General features: G+C 37.3%; 1 protein-coding gene across 50 annotated transcripts in view; it reads left to right on the top strand.

Moving 5' to 3' along the window:
* MAPK10 (mitogen-activated protein kinase 10) overlaps positions 1 to 20,680 on the top strand; it is a 334,301-nt gene that overhangs the window by 191,524 nt on the left and 122,097 nt on the right. For all 50 annotated transcript variants that reach the window (XR_012434934.1, XR_012434935.1, XM_015450573.4 and 47 more), the window contains one exon: positions 4,827 to 4,996. Coding sequence is in view for 37 of the 50 variants with exons in the window: in XM_015450573.4 (XP_015306059.1) it covers positions 4,827 to 4,996 (170 nt within the window). In the remaining 13 variants the exon portion in view is untranslated. The remainder of the gene's footprint in view (positions 1 to 4,826; positions 4,997 to 20,680) is intronic.

The following is a 20,680-nucleotide window of genomic DNA, read 5'->3' as shown; positions in this document are numbered from 1 at the left end:
ACATTTGTTTTTAAAACTGGATTTAATGGTTTTATTGTTTCTCTGTCTTTTACCGTGAGCTACACAAATCCTTTATGGAACCATGCAGAATATAAATAATGCATGAAAGAATAAAATGGTTTGCCCAAGGTTTCACAGCTATTAAGTGCAGAACTGATCCAGGCTCAGTGCTATTTTCAGCTATATCATTCAAAAGAAACAAAGAAAGCTTAACCTCCAAAAATTCTTAAACTCCAATGTTTCCCACTCAGGAACTGACTATCAGAAACGTAGGACAGTCATTCACAAGTGGAAATGAGGAGGGAGTGCTTCTGAAATATAGGCTATTAAAGTGCAATCAAAGCTTTGGACACCTGCAGGAGAAGATCAATAATATGGGACATTTTCCTTTGCAAAATTCTATGGCTATAGGCTAGCAATTGAATGGATGATGAGCACTCAGGTGCTGATACCACGGAGAGTGTTTTATGCCATTGTTTTTAACTTCCACATCCTTTGTTTACTTGTTGATCTGCATTGCTTCCCGTTTTTGACTCTTTAATTATTCCTCCTTGAATGGTGGCATCTTTTATATCTACTATTGTCTAAAACAGTGATTCTCAAAATATGAAACTTGTTAGAAATACAGATTCTTGGCCTTATTCTAGTATTACTGAATCAGAAACTTCGCATTTTATCAGCCCCCTAGCTCATCCTAATCCATGTTAAAAGTTCAGAATCTCTGCTCTAGACCAATCATGCCTTCTCAACAGGATTTTTTTTTCTTTGTAGGTTCAAATAATCAGCTGTTTTATTCTATGACTTGAACTCAGGAAATACTAAAATGTATAACTAGAGAAAAGTCATTTTTAGCACTGATAATATTTTTCTGTAATGTGCTTAATGGAATATTTTCATGGGCACATTTTATAAAGAAAAAATTGTATTTGAACTTTATAGTCATGACAAGGAAGACTATATAGAAGCTGAATGATGAAATATAGTCTATTAAATATGCTCGGAACCTTTCAAAACTCAATTTAGATTTGTAAGCTTGGGGCACAGATGGGATCTGGGGGAAGCTCTTTAACACATCATATTTGCTATCAAATTTTTGGTTATGACATCAATCTAAGAAAATTTCCTATGCTATTTTGTCCATGTCTTACTGCTTAAACTAGTAATTAAAATAGACTTTTACCAATTATTTGAGATGCTTTCATGAACATCTTCCCTAACTTCCAAATTTTACCTGAAGTTTAATTCAAAGTGGGGCATAAAGAAGAAACTTGAAAGGAAATTATATATTTGTGTGTGTGTGAATTCACAAACCTTGTAATGATGATTTTTAATTGGTTGATTTCTACTTGAATCCAAATCTCCAGAATGTTATGCCAATGACTTGTATTTTATCAAGCCCTGCTTCTCCAATGTGCATCCCCAGGTGGTTGAGATGCACACTCATATCTGAGAACCAGTGAAAAGGAAGGTTCAGGGATAGTTTTAGTTGGGGAAAACAAAGATCAAGTCCCCCTCAAACATTGCCAACTTTATACCTGTAACTTGGCATCTAGTAGTTGCTTGATACATGGTAGGTGAATGAATTAATGGTAATGAATGAGTGCAGGTGGTTAGTTGCTACTGTGAAAGTTGTCAGAATCCAAATGGAGTCACTTGTGTTAAAAAAAGAAAGAAAGGAAAAAACCAGGACAAATAGAGCAGAGGAAGGCCATAAACAGAAGGGTTCACATACGTAAATACCTGGTGAAAACTATCAGAAAGGGCTGAAAAACCCACAAGTTTGCACCAAGACCATCACAACCTTATGAAAAAAATATTTCTGCAAAGCCATCTGCCCAGCAACTGCCTGTCCCACTTTGGACTGGCATTACCTTTGTTATTGATCCTTGTAGCCAAGGATAATTATCTCAAAATAGATAATCATCCTCATTTTTCCTTTGAAAACCTCTGTCTTCCTTTAACTCCCGGAATACACACATAGTTTACTGTGGCACATATACTGCCATTGCAATACTCTATTCCAGAATAAATATTATTTTATTTCTATTATATAGAAAGAGCCCTTTTCTGCTTGTTAGTTTCTGTTTGCTTCTAGCACCTTCTTTTATTCTACTGTAGAATATATTATCCATACTTTAACTACTTTCTTATTTGATTGTCTTCATTCTAGACTGAACCTTATCTTTTTTTGGTTATAGTTTGAGTGCCAAACCTAGCATTTGACAAATAATATGTATATAATCAGTGTTTGTTGGATTAAACAGTTCTAAATATTAAATAGGGTAGCTCTTAGAGTAAACCTTAAAGATAAGTGACATGAATTGTTAAGCTTCTTTGGTTTATTTGAATATACATGGAAATGTTGGAAGAGGAGAGACAACAAGTTGAATCAACTATGATATATTGACTGAGACCATAGCTAGAAAAGCCACAGTGAAGTCCAAAGGCACAGGGCTGTGCCACAATACAGCATTAAGTCAGGAGTCCAGAACACAAAGTTCATTGCCAGTGATTAGTTTATACATGCAATACAGTTGAGAAAGCCACACTTCCAAAGTGAAGGGAATAAGTAAGGGAAGGGGAGATATACTATCTAGGTTTGATGAGGCTAGTGTGTGCTAAAGATTTTGTGTGTGGTCAGAAGCTGAATATTAAAAGATATAAAGAAGGGTCAGAACATGACAAATGGCAAGTTAGGCACTTCATCCCAAGTTAAACTTGACAGATGAATTCATTTTATATTCTAGCTCCAGTTGCTTTTTAACCTTTCTTAGCCAGGAAAAAAAGCAGGGCTTTATTCAGGCTGTTCTACTCATATGCCAAAAAGTCTAGAGTAGAAATGGACCATGGTGTGGAGAGCAGTTCCTGGTACTGTGGCTGAAATCAAGGATTGTTTAAAGACTAATGTTCTTGTTTCTGCCACTGTCCACACCCATTGTCTAAATTCTAAACCCTGTTGTTGTCTCCTTGAATAGGCTTGCAATGTCCTGATTTTTAATAGTCTTATTTAATTCCCTATCCCGTGCTCCACAAACTGCTTTCTTGATTTCAGACCTTTTATTATTGCATTTGCAGATCACTTGAATTTTTGGTTTCCTGTCCAAGCAACCTAAGTTCTCTAAGTCCATTCTATTCTTTGGGGTCTTGGTGCATTTGCAGTGAATGCTGCCATCATAGCCAATGCAATCATAGGTTGGTGCCTGTCACACGTATTCTAATCTCGAGCCTGTCTCAGCTATCTGGGGGTCTCATGATCCTAGCATTGGATTTGTAGGTTTTGCCACCCGTGTTCCCATGGGCTCCACTGTATTCTCCTCATTTACATCACTGATGCTGCTTGGGTCTCTTTCTAAGGGAATATGGGGAAAATTAGATAGTACTTCTATTTCAAGTTTTTATTTAGAAATGAAATGCCAGAACTTTCCAGGAAAAATAGTTTTATTATCAATCCAGAGGTTCAGAGCCTAAGAGTTAAATCTTTCAAATTGTATCAGAATGCGATTTTCGGAAAAGTTCATGTATGTTAAAATTACACAAAAAGTCTTTGGTTTAGATTCTGGACTCAAAACATTATAGGCAGATTTTTCACTAATTAAAGCTTTGGCAGGACACTCACAAGTTGTGAGGTATGTGAGAAATTATTCATTGCATGGGAACGTCTCACGTCTCACTTCTTGTAGGACAACCAGCATTCTTTGACAAACCAAATCAATCTAAACCGTACCTCTCCCCTTATTGTGGCATTTAAAAACCTGCCCACAAATCTAAATGCCCCAAATCGGTCAAAACCATCTTTGATGAGAACCACTGGCATAGATTGTTTAATTTTCAGTTAAACAATTGGGGAGGATCCCACAGAAAATGTGGGTGCTTAAAACCTGAACAAAATCAGCAAGAAGGGTTGACTACTGGGAAGGCATCCACCAGTGTGTGCCACAGGAGTGGACCAGATGATGTTCTGTGAGGTCCCTTCTAGCTGTAGAATTCTTACTATTTATGTCATAAATACAATATAAGATCGTTCGTGGATAAATAATCACAGGTAATGGATATTTATATTCAACATATGTATTATGGTTCAAAATTTTAAAGACAGACTCTTCGATTACTAAATATAATTGATAGATGAACCTCTCTCAAAATAAACAAAAAATGCAAAAATTAAGATATTTAAAATCTAAGCTTCCAAAAAGTAAAGTGTCATGTGGTATTTTAGAATAATGTTAATTCGAACAAAAATTTTGCTATGCTTGATTCAGAACAATAGCACTTGTGATATTAATGAGGACAAATGAAGTCAAGACTGTTTAATTCAAGTTTACCCAATTAAAATAATTAAAACTTTGCATAAGTTTGTATCTTAGTTCTTTCTGAGAAAGGATTGTAGATACAATCTTTATCTGTCCTCATGTGACTGGTATAATGGATGACCAGTGATCATCTTTGTCTTATGTACTTGAATCCTGAAGGAGCTAATAGAACCTCTGAGACCAATGCATGTTCAGTAGATAGAGATGTTTATTCTATAAATGAATGTCTTTATGAGATACTTTAGAAAAGATTATGTGAATCAAATCTAAGATTAGTCTATTATAAATAGTTTTAATGTTGAAAAAAAACCCAATTTCTTTGCATTTTTTCCCTAAGCTCTTTTACTCCAGGTAATCTTGCATGGACTGATACATGCTTTTTTCTATGTGAACTTCATGAACTAGATGATAGATGGCTAAGTGTTAGTAATCACTAAAAGAACCAGTTTCTGTACATCTCATTATCATTCTGCCTGTTCACTTGCCTCATGATTTTGCTGTTCTTCTTTTTGACAGGGATTTGATAAACAAGTGGATGTGTCATATATTGCCAAACATTACAACATGAGCAAAAGCAAAGTTGACAACCAATTCTACAGTGTGGAAGTGGGAGACTCAACCTTCACAGTTCTCAAGCGCTACCAGAATCTAAAGCCTATTGGCTCTGGGGCTCAGGGCATAGTTTGGTAAGTGGAATGGATTTGCTGTGTTTTTAAATGCAACATACTGTGTGCAACTACTAGACACAAATACACAAATAAACAAAACCCCCAAAATAAATAGCATAATTTGGGAGGGGAAAATAATCCTACTGAACAAAAAAATAACATTATAAGCATTATGTTTATTACCCACTTGCTAACAATATATACAACTTGGCTTGTGACATGTTTTTTGGTCACAGAAAAAAAAAATATTCCACAAGAATCATAAAGGAATAAAGAGAACCAGAGATTTCTAGCAGTTGCTACTGTATTTCTTGTTTTATTTGTTGCACAGCAAGAAATTAGGGGACATGTCTTAAGATAACATCAAATAAAACTCCTTACATGCTAGAGAGGAATAAAAGCTATTTCAAATGTTTCTGTGACTTTTCAAAATCAGTGATTGAAACTGAGTTTCCTATTTAGAAAAAGTAGCATTTTAAAAATGTTTGCCTCATGTTTTCAAAATGGGAAGGTTCTGGACTTCTTAGTAACTGTTCTTTTATGACATTTTTGAGTAGCTAATTAAAATTACGACAAATCTAGATCTGATTTACCTAAGACTCTTGCAAATTTAATATCAGGTTAATTGTCAAGCATTTCTTTTACACAGTTTTAATTTGTAATGTCACAACGAAATGTATTTAATATAAACTTACTAGTGAAATAATTTTTAATCTTTCTGATGGCTCACACAGATAAGTAAAAATTCAGGACATGTACCCTGAATATGTATATTTATATATGTATATTTATTTATAAAGGATATTTATTTATACAATATATTTGTTTGTTACTGCTACATTCATAATGTCCATTTAAAAACAAAAACACTTTTAAGGGATGAGATGAATTTACAGCAAATCACCATCAACTTAGCCACTTTCTTGCTGATCTTACAGTTCTGTAGGTCAGAAGTCCTACACAGGTTTCATTTTAGCCCAGTGGGGCTAAAATCAAGACGGTGGGAGGCTGGGTTCCTTTCTGGAGGTGTTGGAGGAGAATCTATTTTGCTGTTCATATGAATTATTGTTAGATTTCAATTCCTTGCAGTTGTGGTTAAAAAAAAAAAAGAAAAAGAGGTTTAAAATTTAAAATATTTTAAATGTTTTAAAATTTGTGTTTAAATGGATAAGTTTATGGTGATTTGCATGCTAGCAATACTAATACACATGTTATAGTAAAGATTCTAATATTAAGACAATTGCTGTAACTCTCCTAAATTTACCAGTGGCAGGAGAAAAGAGTAGTTTCTGGCTATCTTTCCTTGCTGGAAAATTGTAGTATAGTAACATGAGAAAGTTTTCCTAAGATTCTCAGTCCAGATGCTCAAATATTCGTTGGGATAGTTTCATTTTCCTTTGAATAGGTCTGCCACAGATTTGTGGCAGTGAAAGAAGTACTGTCAGTGAAAGAAAACTGATAGACCTTTAACGACTCAAAAATAGATCCAAAGCAGCATTTTGCTCAGGAAGTTAACAGATTATCACAGAAGATTTGAACATTTTCTAATAACTTTGTAGTATGTTTTATAGGAATTTTGGGCATCGATTTCTGGTAGAAATGACCTTTGGCCTTAGATATAGTAACTGCAAAATTTTTTATATTGCGTTTGTCAACTGTAAGCTCATCTACCTCTCTTACATCAAATGCATCCATTCCCAGACATGCTTCTGAAATCCACAGACCTTTTCTATGTGCACAACTGTCAGATTGCATAATATCTTGAATGTTCCATGCAATCCTGAGTATAGTGACTGGTTGAAACAGGAAACTGGGAATATCTGAGATCTCTGATGGACAGACAAACTGAAACATATCATTAATTTATTTTGCCTTACTATCTTTGGAGTAGAAATAAAACATGGAGGAAAAAATTACAAAACAAATATCATCATTTTTGTCCATGTGTCACCACAAGTAATTTTGCATGTATATGCAAGAGAAATTCTGCTTTATTATTATTATACTTTAAGTTCTAGGGTACATGTGCATAATGTGCAGGTTTGTTACATATGTATACTTGTGCCATGTTGGTGTGCTGCACCCATCAACTTGACAGCACCCATTAACTCGTCATTTACATCAGTTATAACTCCCAATGCAATCCCTCCCCCATCCTCCCTCCCCATAACAGGCCCCGGTGTGTGATGTTCCCCTTCCCGAGTCCAAGTGATCTCATTGTTCAGTTTCCACCTGTGAGTGAGAACATGTGGTGTTTGGTTTTCTGTTCTTGCGATAGTTTACTGAGAATGATGGGTTCCAGCTGCATCCATGTCCCTACAAAGGACGTGAACTCATCTTTTTTATGGCTGCATAGTATTCCATGGTGTATATGTGCCACATTTTCTTAATCCAGTCTGTCACTCATAGACATTTGGGTTGATTCCAAGTCTTTGCTATTGTGAATAGTGCTGCAATGAACATATGTGTTCATGTGTCTTTATAGCAGCATGATTTATAATTCTTTGGGTATATACTCAGTAATGGGATGGCTGGTTCATATGGTACTTCTAGTTCTAGATCCTTGAGGAATCGCCATACTGTTTTCCATAATGGTTGAACTAGTTTACAATCCCACCAACAGTGTAAAAGTGTTCCTATTTCTCCACATCCTCTCCAGCACCTGTTGTTTCCTGACTTTTGAATGATTGCCATTCTAACTGGTGTGAGATGGTATCTCATTGTGGTTTTGATTTGCATTTCTCTGATGGCCAGTGAAGACGAGCATTTTTTCATGTGTCTGTTGGCTGTATGAATGTCTATTTTTGAGAAATGTCTGTTCATATCCTTTGCCCACTTTTTGATGGGGTTGTTTGTTTTTTCTTGTAAATTTGTTTGAGTTCTTTGTAGTTTCTGGATATTAGCCCTTTGTCAGATGAGTAGATTGCAAAAATGTTCTCCCATTCTGTAGGTTGCCTGTTCACTCTGATGGTAGTTTCTTTTGCTGTGCAGAAGCTCTTTAGTTTAATTAGATCCCATTTGTCAATTTTGGCTTTTGTTGCCATTGCTTTTGGTGTTTTAGACATGAAGTCCTTGCCCATGCCTATGTCCTGAATGGTATTACCCAGGTTTTCTTCTAGGGTTTTTATGGTATTAGGTTTAACAATTAAGTCTCTAATCCATCTTGAATTAATTTTCGTATAAGGAGTAAGGAAAGAATCCAGTTTCAGCTTTCTACTCATGGCTAGCCAATTTTCCCAGCACCATTTATTAAATAGGGAATTCTCCTATTTCTTGTTTTTCTCAGGTTTGTCAAAGATCAGATGGCTGTAGATGTGTGGTATTATTTCTGAGGGCTCTGTTCTGTTCCATTGGTCTATATCTCTGTTTTGGTGCCAGTACCATGTGGTTTTGGTTACTGTAGCCTTGTAGTATAGTTTGAAGTCAGGTAGTGTGATGCCTCCAGCTTTGTTCTTTTGACCTAGGATTGTCTTGGCAATGCCAGCTCTTTTTTGGTTCCATATGAACTTTAAAGCAGTTTTTTCCAGTTCTGTGAAGAAAGTCATTGGTAGCTTGATGGGGATGGCATTGAATCTATAAACTACCTTGGGCTGTATGGCCATTTTCACAATATTGATTCTTCGTATCCATGAGCATGGAATGTTCTTCCATTTGTTTGTATCCTCTTTTATTTAGTCAAGCAGTGGTTTGTAGTTCACCTTGAAGAGGTCCTTTACATCCCTTGTAAGCTGGTTTCGTAGGTATTTGTGTCCCAGAGATTCTGGTATGTAGTATCTTTGTTCTCATTGGTTTCAAAGAACATCTTTATTTCTGCCTTCATTTCGTTATGTACCCAGTACTCATTCAGGAGCAGGTTGTTCAGTTTCCATGTAGTTGTGCGGTTTTCATTGAGTTTCTTAGTCCTGAGTTCTAGTTTGATTGCACTGTGGTCTGAGAGACAGTTTGTTATAATTTCTGTTCTTTTACATTTGCTGAGGAGTGCTTTACATCCAATTATGTGGTCAATTTTGGAATAGATGGGATGTGGTGCTAAGAAGATTGTATATTCTGTTGATTTGGGGTGGAGAGTTCTGTGGATGTCTATTAGGTCTGCTGGGTGCAGAGTTGAGTTCAATTCCAGGATATCCTTGTTAACTTTCTGTCTCGTTGATCTGTCTAATGTTGACAGTGGGGTGTTGAAGTCTCCCATTATTATTGTATGGGAGTCTAAGTCTCTTTGTACGTCTCTAAGGACTTGCTGTATGTATCTGGGTGCTCCTGTATTGGGCGCATATATATTTAGGATAGTTAGCTCTTCCTGTTGAATTGATCCCTTGACCATTATGTAATGGCCTTCTTTGTCTCTTTTGATCTTTGCTGGTTTAAAGTCTGTTTTATCAGAGACTAGGATCGCAACCCCTGCTTTTTTTTGTTCTCCATTTGTTTGGTAGATCTTCCTCCATCCCTTTTTTTGAGCCTATGTGTGTCTCTGCATGTGAGATGGGTCTCCTGAATACAGCAAACTGATGGGTCTTGACTCTTTATCCAATTTGCCAGTCTGTGTCTTTTAATTGGGCCATTTAGTCCATTTACATGTAAGGTTAATATTGTTATGTATGAACTTGATCCTGTCATTGTAATATTAGCTGGTTATTTTGCTCATTAGTTGATGCAGTTTTTTTCTAGCATCGATGGTCTTTACATTTTGGCATGTTTTTGCAATGGCTGGTACCGGTTGTTCCTTTCTATGTTTAGTGCTTCCTTCAGGGTCTCTTGTAGGGCAGTCCTGGTATTGACAAAATCTCTAAGCATTTGCTTATCTGTAAAGGATTTTATTTCTCCTTCACTTGTGAAAGTTAGTTTGGCTGGATATGAAATTCTGGGTTGAAAATTCTTTTCTATAAAAATTTTGAATGTTGAATGTTGGCCCCCACTCTCTTCTGACTTGTAGAGTTTCTGCCGAGAGATCTGCTGTTAGTCTGATGGGCTTCCCTTTGTGGGTAACCTGACCTTTCTCTCTGGCTGCCCTTAACATTTTTTCCTTCATTTCAACTTTGGTGCATCTGACAATTATATGCCTTGGAGTTGCTCTTCTTGAGGAGTATCTTGGTGGCATTCTCTGTATTTCCTGAATTTGAATGTTGGCCTGCCTTACTAGGTAGGGGAAGTTCTCCTGGATGATATCCTGAAGAGTGTTTTCCAACTTGGTTCCATTTCCCCCCTCACTTTCAGGCACACCAATCAGTTGTAGATTTGGTCTTTTCATATAATCCCATATTTCTTGGAGGCTTTGTTCATTTCTTTTTCCTCTTTTTTCTCTAGACTTCTCTTCTCGCTTCGTCTCATTCATTTGATCTTCAATCTTTGATACTCTTTCTTCCAGTTGATCGAGTCAGTTACTGAAGCTTCTGCATTTGTCATGTATTTCTTGTGTCATGGTTTTTATCTCTGTCAGTTCGTTTATGGCCTTCTCTGCATTGATTGTTCTAGTTATCCATTCTTCCATTCTTTTTTCAAGATTTTTAGTTTCTTCGCGCTATGTACGTAGTTCTTCCTTTAGCTCTGAGAAGTTTGATTGACTGAAGACTTCTTCTCTCAACTCGTCAAAGTCATTCTCCGTCCAGCTTTGATCCGTTGCTGGCGATGAGCTGCGTTCCTTTGGAGGGGGAGATGCACTCTGATTTTTCGAATTTCCAGCTTTTCTGCCCTGCTTTTTCTCCATCTTTGTGGTTTTATCTGCATTTTGTCTTTGATAACAGTGATGAACTGATGGGGTTTTGGTGTGAGTGTCCTTTCTGTTTGTTAGTTTTCCTTCTAACAGTCAGGACCCTCAGCTGTAGGTCTGTTGGAGATTGCTTGAGGTCCACTCTAGACCCTGTTTGCCTGGGTATCAGCAGCGGAGGCTGCAGAAGATAGAATATTGCTGAACAGCGAGTGTTGCTGTCTGATTCTTGCTCTTGAAGCTTCGTCTCAGGGGTGTACCCTGCCGTGTGAGGTGTGAGGTGTCGGTCTGCACCTAGTGGGGGATGTCTCCCAGTTAGGCTACTCAGGGCTCAGGGACCCACTTGAGCAGGCAGTCTGTCTGTTCTCACATCTCAACCTCTGTGCTGGGAGATCCACTGCTCTCTTCAAAGCTGTCAGACAGGGTCATTTACATCTGCAGAGGTTTCTGCTACTTTTTGTTTAGCCCTGTCCCCAGAGGTGGAGTCTACAGAGACAGGCAGGTCCCCTTGAGCTGCAGTGAGCTTCACCCAGTTCGAGTTTCCTGGTAGCTTTATTTACCTACTTAAGCCTCAGCAATGGTGGGCGCCCCTCCCCCAGCCTTTCTGCTGCCTTGCAGTCAGATCTCAGACTGTTGTGCTAAGAATGAGGGAGGCTCTCTGGGTGTGGGACCCTCCTTTCCAGATGTGGGATATAATCTCTTCGTGTGCCATTTGCTAAGACCCTTGGTAAAGCGCAGAATTAGGGTGGGAGTTACCTGATTTTCCAGGTGTTGTGTATCTCCGTTTCCTTTGGCTAGGAAAAGGGATTCCCTTCCCCATTGCACTTCCCAGGTGAGGCAATGGCTTGCCCTCCTTCAGCTCTCACTGGTCGGGCTGCACCAGCTGACCAGCCCCGATTGTCTGGCACTCACCAGTGAGATGAACCCAGTACCTCAGTTGAAAATGCAGAAATCACCTGTCCTCTGTGTCGCTCACTGTGGGAGCTGGAGACTGGAGCTGCTCCTAATCAGCCATCTTGCTCCAGGGACCGAAATTCTGCTTTTCAAGCATAAGTATTGGCATGTGGATACCTATTATGTCACAGAATCTCCATCCTCCTAACTTGGTTGAAATGGAGTCTCATTTTTACTGTTCTGGTTACCTTAAACTTGTTATTGGGTTCTTACAATCTTTTTCCCCTCTTTAGACTGTTTTATTTCTTACTTATCAGCATGGGGAAAAAGGTAATACTAAAAATCTTCAAAAGAAATTATTACTATACTATATTTCATTTATCATGGATGATAGGTCAAAAATGTCAATGTTGAGCACAATTAAACAAAAGTTGATATGAAATATTTGGGAAAAATGAAAATTTTCCTTCTGCCTTTGAGGGAAAGAAAAGATTATCTGTTGAGGCAGAAGGAATGAGAATTTTTCTGCTTCACTGTGTGAGCTGAGAAGTTTTCTACAGCCGCGTAGGTGGGGAATTGTAGAATAATCTGTAAGATGAGTTTTTAGCAACAGTGGTCAGGATCCAGAAGAGCAAATCATTTCAGAACATTTTTCCAATTGTCAGAAGAGGGTCTCATTAGTGTTTTTTTCTGTTACCAACTCCAGAACAAAAACAAGTGTGCAAAGAAATCAACAGTAGGGGTTTCATTGTCTTCATTCACATCCATCCTGCTGTTTCTTGCAAAGCCAAGGAACACTTTCTCATTTCTCTCTCTAAAGATGATTCAAACGGACAGCCAAAGTGGTGGCAAAAGTTAACAACTAAGTTTAGCAGAGATGACTTGCCAAGGTTGGTCTGCCCTTTAACTGAAAAGAGCTCATTGTGTAGTTTTAAATGAAAGGAAGTGAAGCCATACTATTTCTTTCTTGGTGGTGTTACACACCATCAGCTTGTAAGTTGTCACAATTCAATTTCACAAGGTGATGTTAGGCAGGATATTTACAGCAAACTGTAAGATTAATACAGATAAAATCATAGAATTATAAAATATCTGTGCAATGAAAATTATTTAAAAATAAGATGATACATTTTATGTTAACTGACCTTTAAAAAAATTCCACTTAGAGCTAGAGAATGGCATTTAATTAAAGTTGAAATAATCATAGTTATAAGATGCCCTGGAAATAATCCAATGGATTAGTTTATCTTAAATGGAAGATATATCCACATATATGTATACATACAGTAGTCCCCCCATATTTGTGGTTTAGCTTTCTGTGGTTTCAGTTACACATGATCAAATAGGATATGAAATTATTAAATGGAAAATTCCAGAAACACTTTGTAAATTTTAAATCGTACACCATTCTGAAATCTTGCCCTGTCTCACTCTATCTCATCCCATCCTTCTGGGGATGTGAACCATCCCTTTGTGTAGCATATCCAGGCTGTCTATGATACACTTCTTAGTCACTTAGTGGCAGTCTCAGTTATCAGAGCAACTGTTGCAATATTGCAGTGCTTGTGTTCAAATTATTCTTATTTTAATTAATAATGGTTCCCAAATACAAAAGTAGTGATGCAGGCAATTTGGATGCGGTAAAGTGCTTCCTTTAAGTTAAAACGTCAAAGTTCTCAACTTAATGAGGAAAGAACAAAAATCTTATGCTGAGATTCCTAATGTCTTCAGAAAGAATGAATCTTCTATTTATGAAACTTGAACAGTATGTTATTGCAGTTGTTCTATTTATTATTCTTGTCAATCCCCTACTATGCTTACTTTATAAATTAAACTTTATCATAGGCATATATGTGTAGGAAAAAACATAGTATATATAGAGTTCGCTATTATCCAGTTTCAGACATCTGCTGGGAGTCTTGAATGTATCTGCTTCAGATAAGGGGGTACTACTGTAATGAATACGTAATACCAATATACGATTATTATATATTATATATGCATACATATTAATCCAGTGGGTTAGTTTATCTTTATTGGTTATGTGTCATATATGTTATTTTAAATATATATATATATATATATGATACATTAGGATATATATCTTTTTGTTTTGCACAAAAATTTGAAAAACCATTTCTGGTGAATGTCCTTCAATAAGTGATCTACAGTAATAAGACTATGCAGATAAACAATTTAAGATATAAATTGCCAGGCATGTTCAGCAGAACCTCGGGTTTTCACATAGTCTTCTTTGAAAAAAAGTTCCCCCTTTTTAATGTGCTCATTTTCATTAAAAAAAAAGACACTATTTACTCTGATGTGTTTAGCAGCTTTTTCCATTTTGATGATGAATTTGATTTACTCCATCTGCACTCTGATTTAATCACCCTTGAACTAATAACATCCTTCCCCAAAATGATTGGAAAAGGTTGGGAACATCTTCCCTAAGGGGTTGGTAAATATGCACCAGAACAAAAGTGATTAAAACTTGGCCATGTTAGGGTGCATGACAGAAAGGCATTTAATATATATTTCTTGCTGATAAAAATTAGGACAAAAATTGATGAAGTAAGTTCTCAGGATTCTGTTAAAAATGTGCATATTTAAATATTATAGATTCAATTGCCGGTACTTTGAGATACCTCATATTATCATCTGTAGTAATTATAGTTACAAATAAACTTATGTCCAACAAATAATTTTTTTCCCATTGTGGTTTATCAGTGATAGTTTTTAACTTTCAGTCTTTCAGAATCTAGGTTTACTTATCTGTAAAATGGAGATAATATTATCTCATAGGGCTCAAGAGAGTACAAAACAAGCTAGCTACATAAAATTGCTTTATAAATCTGAAATTGTCGTGACTTTTAGTACATTCAAGAAAGGTGGGCTTGTGATACTTTTTCTTAGCAATGGAAAATTGTAAAGGTCAGTACATGTAACCTAGGAAAATGACTGATTGTAACAGTTGCTTCGTCATCACATTTTGTATATTATATACATATTACAGTTAAGAACATGGGATTTAATAAAATAACTTTACTAATACCCCATCATGGAGGCTGGCAAAGAAGCATTTCAACTTTTTTCCTCCCTATCTTTCATCCAGGGCTTCAGTTAACTAATATTATTTACAATATGTTAGTTGTAAACATTAGTTTTTAAATCCACAACACGATTTCACAGGCCCAGCTAACCATCTTTAAGCACAGAATATGGATGGGAGCATTTTATGGTTATGAGGTTGGTGACATGAAGAGAGATGGGTAAGATCATCCAGAGGGTTTTCCAAAGCATCACGCTTCCTCAGTAACACAAAAGAGACTTGATCAATGGACCCCAGATGATTTTATTTTGTTTCTGCAAACATCACTCAAGCTCTTGTGGCACGTTTCTCTTAAGAGTTTCTAATGAGCCATTACGCTAAATGACGTAGATTTAATCACACATTTCCATTTAGCCCCTGACCAGTGGAAATGATTATCCTCTCATGTACATCTGGAATGTCGGTCATATTCTTCATCCCTGGCATTTTCCGTTAATTTAAAAATTTCAGACCCTTAATTGCAACCTCCCTGAAATAAGGAACATTGAGTTTCAAATACTGTCTTTTATACGTGCAGCAGGTTTAAAGTGGTGATGGCCCAGTGGAATAGGACAGAATTCGACACTGTATTCTTCCACATTTTGCTGTTCTCCTAGGCCTCTTTTCATAATACAGGCCGCAAATATTTATTTACCATATTTCTCAATTGATCAATAAGACAGGTAAATGTCATTTTTTTTCCTTTACCAAGAAAATGTGGTATTTTGAAAAGCAATGTGTAGAAGTTTGATGGCAGTATATTTACAGAAAAAAAACAATTATACGTATATATAATATCCAGATTTCTATGTGTCAGCCATAAAGTATGTATGTGTCCTTATGTATACATATTTAATTGTTGATGTGATAACTAATGCTGAAGTGGTTGGTAATTCATAATCTTAAAAATTATATTTGGCTTTGGAATGTATTGTGGACATTTATTCTGAATTCCGTCATTCTTCAGTTAATTTGTAATTAACTTACATCCCTGTAGTAAAAACTGACCGCAAGAGTTTGTAGCCTGGAAGCACTTTTCTTGGCAGATTTGAAAAATAGTCATTTAAATTTCCATAGATAATTATTCACTTACAGATCACTGAGTCTTTTCTGTAAATCATTTGTTGATATAAATGCTAATGTCCCTATTAGAAGAAATAATTAGTAAATACATTATTTATTTTTCAGTTTCAACTTCCATCCTAAAGATTAAGTAGTTAAGTGATGCTGGTTCTCATTTTTTTTAGAACTTGTCTTTTAGGGCATCAGTGGATATTTTCAATGCCAAAGTAAAGTCAGTTTTAGTCCATATGCTATTTTTTCAGATTAATCCTGATTGTTAGGATTAAAGTGTATCCATGGTTATGTTAAAAAGTAACCTATAGCCCAAATATAAATATCTAACAAGTTAATCCATCACCATCCAGTGCATCTTGGAAAAGCCAAAATTCCTGACAGAAAGGAGGCAGTTTGATCAGTTAAATTAAATTGTGCTAAATAACAGATGGCGATGGCTGTCCCTCAGATTCCCTCAAATGGAAGCATTCTCATTTACTGATCTAAGAGACCTTCCATCTGTAGATAAGGTGGCTTTGTTTTTTTGTTTGTTTGTTTGTTTTTGTTTTTTTTTTAAAGATAGTAGGTGTGTGTTATAAATTTTGTAACTAAAAATACCAAGGCTTAGAGGAGGTTTTTATAAAGCTCAGAGGGAAGGTAGTTGGCCCTTCTCTCTACTAAGGCATGCTTCTGGCCTGTTACAGCATCACTTTCTGTTTATAGAGTCTGAGCTGTCTTGCTAATCATGGATTTGAATGTGGGGGCTGAGGACAAAGGAAGACATCTTTTAGTTTGGAAGATGGAGTGACAGCCCTATCATTCCCTTTGTGGGTTTTTAGTTTGGAAGATGGAGTGACAGCCCTATCATTCCCTCTGTGTGCTCTCTGCCTCTCCTGTGATGGGATTTAAATTTACTTAAAATATTTGACCTTGTCAAGTAAGTTTCACTTTACATGTCCAAAGTTATGAATCCAGCATTGAGCCATTGCATTTTAAGCTTCTGTGTATGACGGGAGAGTCTAAATTATCATCAGGGAAGGCACTTAGTCACTTCATTTGACGTGGAGTTTCTTTTATTTAAATACACGTACCTTAGGGTTCTTGTGCTATGCTCTTCTTCATTTCTATTCTTCTTTATTTTTTATCATTGAAAACATTTTTCACAGATTTTAATATGTCCATTCATAAAATCAAGATTTCACTCTCAATCCAGGGAGATGCAACTCCAAATATATTTTTTGAAGTTTTCCTTTGGGTTCACCAAGGACATCAGAATATGGATGGGAAGTGTGCACCCTGCACAAGAGCACCAAGATGAGGGACTTGTATGGGCTGAACTCCAGCCTGGGCTCTACCCGTGGACCCTGATACCTGATCACCTCTGCCTTGAGGAGCTGCTTTTCCTCAAATCCACACCAGATGGATTAGCAGCAAATATTGAACGAATGAACTTTAGATTTGAAGTGACCCTGACAGAAACTCAGTTTAACTAGCAAAAATATAAGTTGGAAAATAATTAGTGTACAGAAGATCTAATACATCTAGGATGTTAAATAATTCACTGGCATGATGATTTAAGACACCTGAAGAAAATGGAAATAATCAGGGAGCAGAGGAAAATTAGAAGCCAAATTGTTGTCATGTTAACATTATCCCTCCTCTTCAGTGACCCTGCTTCTCTCATCCTTTTTCCCTCCCTACATCTTTTTGTGGACATCTCTCTTTCAAGGCCTCCCTGTTCTCTGAGACTGTCACACTCCTGCTGGATTAACTTTTTCCCTGTCTAGCCAGGAACCGTGAAGAGTGATTTCAGACACTCTCAGATGCTCTTTATTTTCTCACCTCCTTGTCCTCTGCAGCTTTGTTTTCCAAACTCTCATCCAGATCAGCCCAAGTGGCTGTTTTCTCTGCTCCTGCTGGAAGGCTGAGCCCAGCTGGAGGAATGATATAATCACACTGATTTCCTCCATTATAAGTTTATGAGCTTCATCCTCAGCTGGGCCCTTGTTCCTGCTCAGCAACCATTTTGCATATACGTCTCGTCAGCTCCCTAGCCATTTCCCAAGGCGGCTGTTACAATCCTTTTACAGCTTTCATGAAAGCTCCCAATTCCACTTCACCAGCAGCATTCTTTACAGAAGGTCTTACCTCCTACTTCTCCGAGAAAACAGATGGACTCAGGCATGTAAACTCTTAATTTCCCCTTCAACCTCCTAACCTTTGTCATCTCCTGTCTTCCTTGCCCAGTTAGTTCCTTCATGAGGAGTACCATCAGGCTGGCCTCCCACCTGTGTTCTTGATTCCATCTCCACCCGTTAGGACCTATTAGTTTTTGTCAGTCTTGCATTGACTGATGCTTCTTCTCCCCTGCCTATGGACGACCTCTCACCAAATTCTCATCTACAAAAAAGTTATTTAGAACGTGCTTACCTCCGAAACAACCCCTCTTTCTCTCCTTCCCTTATCATCACACTTCTTGATAGTCTGAAGTTAATGCCTCCACATACCTTTTCAGTTCTCATTTTACAAGCAGTTCCAATTCTATCACCATTACCCCTGTGGAGGAGGATGCTCTGGGAAGGCAACCATCAACCTCCTAAGTGGCTAATCCATTGGCTTCTTTTTCAGCTCTCATTTTATTATTATTATTTTTATTTCAATGGCTTGTGAAGTACAAGTGGGTTTTTGTGTTATATGGATGAATTATATAGTGGTGAATTCTGAGATTTTAGTGCACCCATCACCCAAGTAGTGTACATTTTACCTAACGTGTAGCTTTTTATCCCTGGACCCCCTCCTACCCTTTTTCTCCTGAGTCTCCAAAGTCCATTATGTCACTCTGTATGCCTTTGTGTACTCACAGCTTAGCTTCCACTTTTAAGTAAGAACATACAGTATTTGGTTTAACATTCCTATGTTCCTTCACTTAGAATAATGGCCTTCAGCTCCATTGAAGTTGCTGCAAAAGACATTTCTTTCCTTTTAATGGCTGAGTGGTATTCCATGGTGTATATACCACATTTTCTTTATCTACCCATCAGTCAATGGGCACTTAGGTTGGTTCCACATCTTTGCAATTATGAATTCTTTGGCTCCCATTTTTTACTTTTCTCTAATATCTGGAAATGTTAAATATCCAATTCTTCTTGAATTCTATATTCTTTTGAATTTTAAGCTAAGAATTTAAAAAATCTGTGGCTTGTTTGGAATAGGATGGACTGGCCAGCATATCGAGGGCTGCGTAAGGCCGTGGTTAGAGTGCAGACTCTGAGATCCTGGCTCCCTCTTACCTGTGTAGGATCTCAGGAACTTTATCTGAAGATGGGGCAGGAAGAAATAAATATGTATGTATAGAATTTCTGTTAAAGCAAACTAAATTAGTTAATACAGTGCCTGGATTTACTTAGAAGTCAATGCCTGTTAGTTTTCGTTATTGTAGCTGGCCTGGGTTATGGCCAGGTTCTAAGACGTTGGTTTGATTAGGGAACTGTCTTTTCTAGTTCAATGTTCAGAATGCCAGTAAAATAATCCAATCCAGGCTGGGTGCGGTGACTCACGCCTGTAATCCTAGCACTTTGGCAGGCCAAGGTGGGTGGATCACCTGAGGTCAGGCATTCAAGACCAGCCTGGCTAACATGGCAAAACCTGTATCTACTAAAAAACACAAAAATTAGCCAGGCGTGGTGGTGGGTGCCTAAAATCCCAGCTACTCGGGGGGCTGAGGCAGGAGAATCACTTGAACCTGGGGGGTGGAGACTGCAGTGAGCCAAGATTATGGCACTTCACTCCAGCCTGGGCGAAAGAACGAAACTCCATCAAAAAAATAAAAATAAATAAATAAATCCAATCCAAAGCTACTGAGGCCAAGATTTGAATTGGTGGCCAGGGCAAAAGCAGCCAGAAAGACAGGTACTAATTTTCAAGCCTAATGAGAATGAGATGCTAAATGAGAGAAGGAAGGCAAAAGCCAAGAACCAGGCCAGAACTGGATCTAAGTGGGAGAAATTTGGGAACAATGGAATGCATCTAGCACAAATGTCATGAATATTATTGGCTGGTGGGTGAGTGTTAGTGCTATTAGACTAGGTTGAAACCAACTGTTTCCTGTTGCCTTCCTACCTCTATGGTCAATCATTATCTAACCCTTTTATTGATCATCTATCTCTATCCTTCAAATATTTGTATTTTAAAAGTGTTCTTCCTCCTTTGGGCTTGCATTTTTCACAGTTCAATGCCTGATGTCTTCTGTCTTTCGGCTATACTTTACTTCTAAGCTCTTGGTCCATGAATTATTTCTGTACTCTTATCTCCTTCAGATTCCTCCACAGATATCTCAAATTCAGCATGCTCAATATAATTTTATGATCATCTACTCAAACTTGCCCTTCATGATGTATTCCTTATTTGAGGATTGCTATTCCTTCAGTTGCCTCGGTTAAAAATTACGGAGTCATGGTTTCCTTCTTTCTCTTTCCAGATTGAGTCTAATTGTTTCTATTTCTGAAACATCCCTTCCCTCCATTTCGACTGCATTTTCCAGGTCTTCATCATACCCCACTGGGCTATCATCATGGATAGTTAACTGATGTCCCTTTCCCCTCCTTATCTCTTCCTCTCCTAGTCCATCTTCCATACTGCTTATGGGTAAAGTTGCTTACACAATAAAATTCAAATATTTTGGAAGGGCATACTAGTCATTATTCTCAAATGTGCTGGCCACTTTTATGCTTTGGGTATTTATATGAAGTTATTTTCTTTCACCTGAATGCTCTTGACATGCTTGCCATTTTCCCTGGGAATCCCTGGGAAATTGCTACTCATCTTCACATTTCAGTTATTGGGTCACCTTTTCTGCAAAGTCTTAAGTCACCTTTTCTACTGCTCAGCAAAAGTAATTGCCCTCTCGTCTGCATTATTATGACATGTTATACTTATATCTCTTTGGGAACCCTTTGTATTTTTA

This window comes from Macaca fascicularis, chromosome 5 (genome assembly GCF_037993035.2).
Source record: "Macaca fascicularis isolate 582-1 chromosome 5, T2T-MFA8v1.1".
In the NCBI taxonomy this organism is placed as follows: domain Eukaryota; kingdom Metazoa; phylum Chordata; class Mammalia; order Primates; family Cercopithecidae; genus Macaca; species Macaca fascicularis.
The sequence above is the reverse complement of the archived record's forward strand: the minus strand, read 5'-3'. Positions and strand labels throughout refer to the sequence as shown.